The sequence below is a fragment of the Vanessa atalanta genome, chromosome 19, assembly GCF_905147765.1.
Source record: "Vanessa atalanta chromosome 19, ilVanAtal1.2, whole genome shotgun sequence".
Lineage (NCBI taxonomy): Eukaryota > Metazoa > Arthropoda > Insecta > Lepidoptera > Nymphalidae > Vanessa > Vanessa atalanta.
Genome location: NC_061889.1, coordinates 274,706 through 286,566, shown reverse-complemented (window position 1 = coordinate 286,566; position 11,861 = coordinate 274,706). Strand labels below are relative to the sequence as shown.

At 34.5% G+C, this 11,861-nt stretch overlaps 1 protein-coding gene across 1 annotated transcript; it reads left to right on the top strand.

Moving 5' to 3' along the window:
- Positions 1 to 10,976: 10,976 nt before the first annotated feature.
- On the top strand, positions 10,977 to 11,516 carry LOC125071551. The gene has a single exon (XM_047681872.1). It carries the CDS (start codon positions 10,977 to 10,979, stop codon positions 11,514 to 11,516), a length of 540 nt encoding a protein of 179 aa, XP_047537828.1.
- The last annotated feature ends 345 nt before the right edge of the window (positions 11,517 to 11,861 follow it).

Sequence of the window (11,861 nt, the reverse complement as noted above, 5' to 3'; positions counted from 1 at the left end):
GAGACAATTATAGGAACTACTTTTACTTGGTTGTTGGGCTTTGTGCAAGCACGTCAGGGTAGGTACCACCCAATCATCATAATATATTCTAGTCCCAAACAGCAATACTTAGTATTGTTGTTTTCGGATTTGAAGAGTGAATGAGCCAGCTCAACAACAGGCACAACAAATTCGTTTCCAAGGTTGGTGGTGCATTGGCGTATAGTATACCAACATGAGACGCTTAAAATTACATTTCTCTGAATATATCGTCTGGATTTCGCCGAAACATTACGCTATTCATGTGTTTTTTTCTGTACCTTCTATAATATTTATAAGTTTGCACGAAAGTAACCCGTCGATCTCTGGCCGCTGCAAATTGCGATTTACGATATGCGTCCCACGGCCACGCGTCTTCACGGCGCCGCGGTCGCGCGACCAACACTAATTCACCCAGACGCTAACCCAATTTATACACACACGCTAAGTGTTCAGAACTTGCGGTAGAGTCGGAAATGGACCTCAATGGGATTTTAATGGGAACAGAGGATATATTTTTTGATTAGCGAGTATGCGCTTTGCTGATTTAGCGCTTGTTTGTAGAAAGGAACAATTTGAAGGTGTTTTTCGTATTTGCGATATCGTTAGTCTGAAATACTGTTAGATTCGCTTAATATATATTTATATACGGATATCAAAAACATGTAATGTGATGTTTTTATCGTAATAATTAGGTTAATTCAACATAATATAGGATGTAGAACACGGTTTTTCAAGGTGTTTCATTGGTATTTATTTGTAAAGATTTTAGAATAAAGGCCCTTTGATCAACATCCTGGTTTTCTAAAGATTGATAATAATTAATTTGTATACCTGTATGTACAATTAACTGAACACTTATTCAATGCATTCCAAAATATAACGCAAGGTCTGCTAATTTAAAATTCGAACGTGTTAGATTATAATGTTACAAACGAAACATTTAAGTACTTATAATAACAAGTACTAGGACCATTCATTTAGTAATTCATTATGAATAATGCTAGTTACAAAATACTTTAGCATTGGATACTTCACACGGACGTAATTTATTAATAATGTAGTTTTCTACCAGTGCTTTTTTTTTAAATTTGGCCATTTATTTCGGGGATTACCCTCTACATAAAAACAAACAAACTTTACTTCTTTATAGTATTCGTATAAATAAAGGAAATGTTTACTTATATATGTATCGACTAACAACGTCTCAGTTCGCTTATATTACTTTAACAAAAGCAACAAGGAAAGTACGACTCGACTTAAATAAACAATTATGATAAGTATCGCTTAAGAAAGAGTTGGAAAAACAAAGCCATTTACAGAGAATGAATATTCATTAGCAAAGCATTTCACAATTAGTCGTATAAAAAATTGGGAATGCCATCGACGGGTCCGGAGTGGTTCTAAATCTCGCCCGCCATAACTCAACGAGGAAAAAACACCTCATCTACGAAATGGATCCAAAATAAGTTTCAATTCTTCGATTCCAATTTCGGAACGAATTCGTTCCAATATTTATTGGAGAATCGGAATAATCTTTAATTCGCCCTTTGCTCCGTTTTAAAACGCTTCTGACTTACACGCGGATAAGCATTTTAGACTTTATATTTAGTAATTAAGATACAATATCGTTTGTCTGGATCAAAGTGGGAGTAGTAAAAGTGGGATATATTTATGAGCTTTCGAAGGAAATTCTTTCTGAATGTTTGCATTTATGAAAATATGCTCGATTGAAAGGGGCCGGCGATTGCCTTATACAGGTCGTTAAGGCAATCTTTATTTTTTATTTTTAAGTTCAATCACACAACACAATCTAATTGACAAGTTCATCAAGATGCCAAAAATAAATAAAGTTAAGCAATTCCAGCGACCTCATAAAAATATTATTTATGTTTCTTTGGGTTAGTTGCTTAACGCAAAAACCACTAGAAATTTCACACCCACAACGGATTATCGCAATTAATATATTTTATATCGAATATAGTAATGTATACTTTTAGAGCTGTCTTCTCTTTTATGATAATGTGAATAAATATCATTTAAAATATAAGTGCAATTGGAAAATTCGTTAATTTATACCAAAGAATTCCTAAGTAAAATATCACTGCGTTCTCAAACTACTCAGTGCGCAAGATGCTCTAACACAATTAAAATGCTAAGAAATTTCGCTAACCCTGGTGTTAATAGTTATTTCTGAGTTATAATGTATGTATTGTATACAATCTCGATATATATATTTGTCATAAAATTGGCAATGTAATATAATAATAGAAAGCCTCATTCTTTGTGCACCTCTATAGCCGCCTGTATACACGGCTATCGTTTCCGATCAGTGGGTGTAATTTATACTGGATCAGGGGGCTAATAATGCAGCCCCTGTCCCCCACCCCGGCACTCGTCGCTGCTCATTACAACGCTTAAGACTTGTAATCACTTGTGTGCACTGCTGTATTGCATTTGTTGATTGTATTTTTGCTTTCTTTCATTGTATTTAATTTATATTTCTTACTACGGTAAGATAATGATCGGCGTGCGCGTAACGCTTCTTGAATTCATTTACTCAATCTAATCCGGTCTAGTATCTAGTAAAGATTTGGATGCCACTGATTGTACGCTGTTTTATTTTGTGCGAAAAATATATAAGCAAGTGTCACCAACAACTGTACAAAATGTCAAATAACGCCTAGAAAATTAGATATAAAAATCGCCACTGAGTTCCTTTTCTTGTTACTTCTTAAGTCAGGGTATTTTCTTTTCCAAGCCTATTGTATTTTTTAATTGGATTTTATTAATTAATAATTGTAAAGCTTATGCATTGAATAAATTTTATAAGGTTACGTACACGAATGAGGACTATATTTTTTTTGAAGATTAATATATATTATAACATGAAGAAAGTTGAAGATAAAGACTAATTTAAAATGTAGCCTTAAATTAGCTAATATTAATATATGTACTTGTAGTTATAATACAGATATGGAACCGCTATCTTTTCCAAATATCTTTCTATAAATTTCCAAGTCTAGAGTATCCAAAATACCAAAGAATAAGTCTCGATCATAATATGACTAAACGAAAGAAGTCATAAACTTAGCTTTCATTGCCTCCTTAGTAGAAAGAAAATTAATATCGAAAACTCCGACTCAAAAGCCGTAAATTTCCACCAACAACAATCATTCACAGTCGCACCTAACGATTGTATTAAAAAGAATTACTTTTTCAATCTTATTACAAACAATTGATTCGGTTCAATGAATGAAACTTCAACCCTAGATGCATATATTAAAGTTGAATTTCGCTCGTTAGAGGGATTTAGAGGTGGGTTTCTTCAAGGTTCGATTCGTCGCGTAGTTTTAATAAGTACAGATGATTTATTCTCCGACGCCCGCCAGAAGCACGCGGCGCGCTCCCCCTTAATTAGAGTGAAAAAAAATCGCATTAAACACCTCTCAGACTGTCATCTTAACGATATGCACAATTAGCATCTGATTCAACTGCTTTTATCCTTTTCATATTGAATTTTCATAAACTTTTATTACTGTACCCAATATAACGGCAGAATTTTGCTACACAAAAGTAGGTAATAGTTACCGATGGCTACCATTCTAATTTAAAACTGTAGTTCAAATAAATATTTCTTGACGATATATTCCTTACACAAAGAAATATGTATATCATGAAAAATATCATAAACAACAAATTAATCGGAGTAAACAAATACAGTGAACACATCAATGCGTGTTTTAGAGGACAACGTTTGTTCGACGATTAATGAATCAGCCTTTATTATTATAATTCGAGAATTCATGTTTAGTCGGGTCCGATTCGTTCCCTAACAAAACAAGATCAAAGTCGCTGATCGCGGGCAATCGAATCAAAACACAGGTAAAATATCAAACGTCCCCTTTCATAGCGAAATGGCCTTATTCTAAATAAAAACATAGCTTGGAAACCGTTTCTATTTTCCTAACATCTGTACAGGAAACCAATTTTGAAATATAGCCACGGTGCGCAATATAAACCTTACTTCCTTACAATAGGGAGTGTAAACCGTGATTTTTACCTTTGCAGGATTATAGGTACGAGATTGCATGGAGTAGCGTGTGTGGCAACATTAAGGCGAATAAAATTTAAATATGGCAACACGGCGCGCTATAAAAGAACGAATAATATTATGAGAAATAAAAGTAATAGAGCTATAGAATATGGTATAATTGAATATATCCGAAGTATGAATGACATTTGTGGCTATTTATAACCCATGGACAAGTTTAGAGGAACGTTAATAAAATGCTGAATCGTATTATTTAATATGATCTCATTATGTATATGAGTTTATGTCATTTTAATAAATCCTTCGCATCTCATATTACTTTCTTTTATTTCCGAGTTTGACTTATTTCTTCTCGACGTTTTCATTAAATGAATGCGGATAGCAAGTAACTTTATGAATGTATTCAGAACACGACAGAAGTAACAATGGTTTTAAAAAATTAAATTCCTTTTTTTTTTTAATAGATCGATAGGTGGACTGACGAATGGACCACCATGATGGTAAGTGTTTACCACTACCATCAGGTGAGCATAGTCAGCATAGACATTGGCACCGTACAAATTTTAACCATTCCTTACATTGCCAATGCGCCACCAACCATGGGAACTAAGATGCCCTTCTGTCCCTTGTGCCTGTAGTTACACTGGCTAATTCACTCTTATAACCGGACAACAACAATATTAAGTATACCTTTATAATGTGTCTAGCCAGATGCACTCACACAAAAACTCCTACCACCAAGTAAAATACATAAAATATATATACATATATATGTTAATTGCAATGCTAATTATTATAGGATATTACGACTTGATAAATATAATCGGTCTATGGTTACAGCCAGAAGAATTACAGTTTATTCTAAGTTAGGATACAAGAACAAAGTTGAAATGTTTTTTATAATACTTATATAGTAATTTCATTTGGATAATTATATAAACAACATCAACACTAAAATTGTGACGGATTAAAGACAATATATTTCGATTCGAGTCGACTATGAGCATATTCGTGCTGTTGATGGCGCAGTTTTTCCTAAGTTCGTTCTGTGTTTTATTTATTTCAAATCTATTACAGCAATTTCTTGGTATTCTAAAGGGTACATTCAACGAACCTTGGATACCAAGTTAGACGAGTTGACGTAGTTATTAAAAAGTTCGTATAACAACATATTCATGTCTAGTAATTTCCGTCGGGAAAATAAAGCCATGAAATCTACTTAATTTATTTAACCTCTTAAAAAAATTTAGACTATTAATTCTTTGACTGTTTGTTTTGTATTGAAGATTTCATACTACGGAACAGTGTTCCTCTTTAGTCATAATAAACGCGTTAAAGTACAAAACCTAAAGATAGAGCTGTATTCTTTATGTGGTTAATGTGAGCCGATAAATATAGTGTCAGGTCTAAAATCACGCCTATATTCTTTGTTGTGTGCACTTTGCGGACCATATTATTTGGTATAGAGTCGTTACAATTGTCAGGTTGTAGTTATTTTTTTTTAATTTGTTGTTTTTTTTTGTAGATTCAGTTAAAATTGGTGTAATTATCATTCAAGTCTTTTAAAGTTGCTTTGAAGATGTCACTTTTGATGGACGTCTACCTCGCTTTTATTTTGTGCACTAGTTTAAGGTCATGTGCATATATAATGTTGATTGTTGGAAGATATCAATATCATTAATAAATATATTAAAAAGCATACGACCAAAAATTTACCCCTGAGGTATACCAGATTAGCCCATTGGTTAGAACGCGTGCATTTTACCCGATAATTGGGAGTTTAAATCCAGGCAAACAACACTGAATTTTCATGTGCTTGATTTGATAATTCATCGTGGTCGGCGGTGAAGGAAAAACTCGTGAGCAAATTGGATACATGCAGGATGCATGTATCTACAAAGCAATTGATATTTTAAGATATTTCATAAATGGTTTTGAGATTTATATCTCTTAATTATCGCTATATTTTCAAATAAATGTATGTTTTATCAAGATAATTTGAAATTCTAATCCTCATACTAGCCTTTACCTTAAATAATAATAAGAGCGATGCCTCTCGCAGTTTCGATATCTACACTTACCATGAGATGGTGCTAACACTCGTCTACCTAAAAGTAATTAAGAACTAAGCCCTACCACTATTCGGCAATAGTGGGGGCCCGCTGCACTCAATATATCGATGTATTAACTTTGATAAATTTAATTAACCCTTCAATGCTACGGCCATAAGTTTTATGAGTCGTAACTCTTGTACACAGGCGGAGGTTTTGTTAAGGTAAATATTTTTGCGCGTCAAACATTCGGCGCGCTCGTATTATTCAAATGCGAACCAATAAGAGAGCATTTACGGCCATCCATAAAACTACAATCCAACCGAACGAATAAATATCCGACCTCTGTAACTTATAACCTCAAGTACAAGCAACTAGAGGGAATGGAACAGATTTCGTACCGTGACACTGAGGTACGACTTGACGAGTATCAAGACTGACTGCTCAAATAAGTGCGTTTTGAAGAAAATAAAAACTGATTTTAATAATAAGCTCGTCAGGCTATATCTTTAGGCGGTAAATCTAAGGTCAAATGGTTTTTGTAGCATTGTATTTGATTCTAAGTAACGTTTCGTTTTCCTTAATTTATAAAAATGTATTTTCAGTTTTATTAAAAGCATAAAATAGGCAGCTATTTGGTTCTATTTAAAGGCGGCAAATTTGTAAAGCTAAATTTGTCTTTGGATGAATATGGATAAACGTACATAAGTTGTAGCAATACTAATAAAACCCATCACTCATTCTATCTGTAATAATAATAATCTTTACATTTAATTTGACATAGATGTAAAACAAACAGAAAACGCATTGATTCAAAAAACTTTGTTCAGTTTTTAGTTTATTTAACATTCGAAAAAAGTCTCATTGAATGAAGGAGAGAGATTAGTGATATGTTTATTTCATTTACACTGTCCGTCACGGTATATGTACATGTCTTATCCGTGTCACTTCCAGTATCAACCTATTCATGTACAGTTATAATAATACAAGCTATAAGGCAGTTACGGGCGGCGGTAACCCGAAGCCGAAACAACCGGACTCGGGTTAATTTTGCACCTGTACATACTTGTGAAAGCTTTTATATCAAACAGATATCCTAGCGACCGATTTGTATATATATACTTACAGAAATCAAAATGACTTTTTAAAAAGTATACACGAATATTTGACTTTATAAAAAGTACTTAAATAAGAATCAACAATTACATAAATAACTTTAAATAAAATAAAATGACAAAATAAGGATTATAACTTTAGTGATTGTTTGTCCGATGTTTGTCACCCAAAATTCGCGCCAAAAGTAAACCTGAGCATTTGTGACAGCTCATCGGGCGTTTATTTTTTAAATATATTACGCTACAAGATATTGATGTTTATTGATAACGCGGTGAGAATATATTATATTTAGCACAATTTTTCCGTAACTCAATTCTGTGTTATATTTTAATTAGATAGTACAAAATCTTTATTAAATACTCGCAGTTACACGCTCGATATATATATGTACCATGTTTCCTTAGATTCCGTTCAATCTATCGAGTGTATAACAAACATTCAATGACACAAATTTCACATGTTTTCACAGAAAATAAAACACTTAATTATTATAATAATTATGTGATTATTAGTCTTTTTTAGTACTTTCTTCGACCCATATATTTAAATTGAAAAATAAATCCATCACAACAATTCACATTGGAAATAGGAAAAAGTTAAACATACCTGAAAACTAAAACCAAAACACAAATAGCAGTATTGTTATGGAAGTCAAAGAGATAGACGGTGGACCGCTTGTGCGTATAGAACTTAAAAAATAATTTATTGACGACCATTGATTTTCTTCCTCGCGTTTATAACTTGTCGCAATCAAAAAAAAATGACATCAATTTATAAAATTTTATTTTGCAATATATGATATACGAAACATTTTTACTTTTATTAGGTTTACCGACGACTTCCGGGTTATTCCAGTGGAAGTAGGAAAAAAGATAAACAAACGTTAGATTTACGTATGTCATGCGATTTGCTTAATAACTCAGCGATATGTGCACTACTAAGACATAACATACATAAGCAGCCCGTAAATGTCCCACTGCTGGGATAAAGGCCTCCTCTCCCTTTGAGGAGAAGGTTTGGAGCATATTCCACCACGCTGCTCCAATGCGGGTTGGCGGAATACACATGTGGCTGAATTTCGTTGAAATTAGACACATGCAGGTTTCCTCACGATGTTTTCCTTCACCGCCGAGCACAAGATGAATTATAAACACAAATTAAGCACATGAAATTTCAGTGGTGCCTGCCTGGGTTTGAACCCGAAATCATCGGTTAAGATGCACGCGTTCTACTAAGAGTTTATCATTAATTTATCTTTATTTATAAAACAACACTATTTCATTTAACGACTTAATTCCACTTAAATTTTACTTCCAAAATTCCGTAAGTTTCGTCGTTCAAAACGCAATTTTTTCGCGAATCCATAGTGAATATCATAGATTAATCAAGCTTTCAACCAATGATATCGCATCGATTTGCTGTCAAATGTTCTTTATTTGTCTTTTTTTCTCTTATGGAGTTGGAATAAAGTAGGTATATAAATTTGTATTCATCTATGCGTGTGAACTACCTAAACTAAATATTATAATTTCATAATAAATAAATAAACTACCACTGTTTCTATCAAAATCAAAAGTGTTGATGTATTTCAGAATTAAATTGGATTGCACTACTTGGTAATAGCTTACTTACTCCATTTATCGAATAAGTTTTTTTTTTAAATATTAACAACCAGTATCAATCTTTTATAAATACTGAACAAGGCATTCATTTCCCTCTGACCAAAACAGGTGCGATGGCTGTAAACTTTTATATTTTGACCAACGGACCCTTTTTCCATCATTCTTTCTCACGATCAGGTAACTTTATTAGATAATTTTGAAGTAACACACACCAACTAAATATATGTTTAATATATCTTTATTTTAAAACCTGTAACTTTTTGTGTGACGTGAAATTGGAAAGTAATATATCTACCTACACAGATACACTCATTAACTGTTATCATATACGAGTATGGTTGAATCGATAAATATCATACTTGCAAAAAGACATTAGCATTCGAAGAACCACTAGCCATTCGCTCCCGAATTATATTCAGTTCTAACTATAATACGTTAGTTTTAACTTGACTGCCATTACCGATAACCAAATATCTTGTAAGGAATAAGTTTTCCAATGATACACGTCAAGTTACATAATAAATAAAGAGCATTAATACAGGCAAGTACGGCGGTGTGTTGGGCATTAGTACACTCTGTTCAAAGTCGACGTGAGTTCTCCGAACGTGCGGGACAAGTAAAGTTTTTGCGACAAGTGTAACACCCTACACGATTCCGCTCCACCACTTATTTGAATAATATTTTGGTATAATCGAATAGAAAATCATTCTATTTGAAAATATTTTCGTAATATTTTAAGTCCGTGCTCAAATTCTTATCGTGAATTCATTTGCAATGACAATGAATATGAATATACAGATATTTTACTACCACTTCTGATATTACTACTTAGGATAAATATTCATTATGTTCATCCAAAGCATAAATCAATATCTTGGTAAGTTTCATTAAATTCTGACAGCACCACACAAGTGACCTGATGATGATGAAACACCCTTACACCCTTACACCCTCTTGTAATTAATAAGAGAACTTTAGTATTTGATAGCAGAAAAAAAATCCCAAACATTTCTTACATAACTTCACTGTCCATGCTGTTGTTACATTATATTTGTTATTTTAATGTGCTACATTTTATCTCCAGGCAGCATCACAATCTAAATTTCAACAAGGATTATTAATGAGAAATGTGCTCAGTGACCAATGACATTTTTTACTAGAACATCATTGTCAGTGACATTAAAATGTAGCTGCATTCTTAGAAATAAAAAAAAGACTGAACAAATTAAATGCTATAGTTTATTTATTTATTTATTTATTCATAGGTACACAAACAGAATGCAATCAGAACATACAGCTATAGTGACACCACTAGTGAGATTTTTTTATTAGACGCCTCTTACAAAAACATTTTATACAAAAGTAGCTGTTTCCACAGTCAAACTTTATCATTACAACGGGTTGATGATGATTTTCCCATTCATATTATCTAAAAGATAAAGCTTTTGTCTCTCATTGTACTATCAAGTATGGTGCTGATGTAAAATTGATAGTTCGGAGATGGGCTGTCTCGGGCCACTGCGAGCTCCTGCGAATTATTTCCTTCGTCATTACAGACGCTACTTAAAGTATGATAGGCTTAAGTTTTCGCGAGTAGTTCGTTACGTATGTGCGTCTTGTAAATAGAGCACTTTATAAGTCGCTGTCTTAGAAATTTATATGTTATTAAGTACACTTTGTGAATACGGGTTGTATAACAAATGGACTTTGAATGTGCGAAGCTTACGTTACATTACAATACAAATTACATAACAGTTAAATGAAGAAGTATTTAAGCCTATTTAAAAGTTACTTAAAATTTTATAAACTCTTTTTTTTATTATCTAGTTATCGTAGTAGTTTAAGGTCTTGGTAGTCAGGGGTTCGACATAAAAAAGTAACCTATGTCCTTTCTTGGAGTTCAAACTTGCTTCGTAGGTACCAAATTTCATCAAATTCGGATCAATGGTTCATGGAAGACAGAACAGACAGACAGACAGATAGATAGAGTTGCTTTAGCATTTATAATAAATGTATAGATGTAGTAGGCATTGCTGTAAAAACTACAGGCGGAAACGCTTGCGGAAGTGTACCGGTTCCGGGTGGAAGCAAGGTCAAGCCACAGGTCCAGGACTGATGGAGGTAAAGCGAGTCAGGGCTCTAGCCCAGCGAGCCTTGATTAGAAGGTGGGCGGAGGACCTGGGGTCCCCCTCGGCAGGCCTGGCAACAGTGGAGGCTATCCGTTCCCACTTGAGTCGCTGGGTAGAACGAAGACACGGCACATTCTCATTCAGGCTGACGCAGGTGCTTACCGGGCACGGCTGCTTGGGTAGGTATCTGCACCGGATAGCGAGGCGAGAGATGACATCCTCCTGCCACGAGTGCGGCGCGCCTTCGGACACGGCCCTCCACACTCTGATTGAGTTTTCCGCATGGGGGCCTCAGCGCCATTCCCTGGCGGCCTTTGTAGGCGGAGACCTCTCGCTGCCGAGCGTGATAAACGCTATGATCGACAGCGAGAGATGCTGGAAGGAAATGGTCTTGTTCTGTGAAAATGTGATGACACAGAAGGAGGCCGCGGAGCGGGAGCGTGAGAACAGTACGGCCGACCCGCTTCGCCGAAGAGGACCAGGAAGAAGGCGTCTTCGTTATGGACACCTTCTCCTCCCGCCATAAGGCTCGCCGGGAATAGGGGGTCTCTGTACCCCGAGAACCCCCTAAGAATTGGAGGCCCACAGAGTTGGGCCTACCGTCAGGACGTCACGGTAGTATGCGCAAGCGATCCCGTGACGTCTCCCAAAAGACGGAGGGGGTATAAAAAAAAAAAAAAGGCATTGCTGTAAAAAATGTAGAAGATTGAATATTGTAATATTAATAAAAACGCAATAAATTGATCAGATTAAATATGTTACTAAAAATTTTAAAGTAATAATCTTTTAAAAGAAGCCTGGCTTTTTTATTGATTAATTAAAAAATGTGGGTTCCTGTTTATTAACTTCACTGAGATTCATTTTTAGAAAG

What these genes read in the sequence shown, in the direction of transcription:
- LOC125071551 (XM_047681872.1), top strand. Translation starts at nt 10,977, where the DNA reads ATGGAGGTAAAGCGAGTCAGGGCTCTAGCCCAGCGAGCCTTGATTAGA.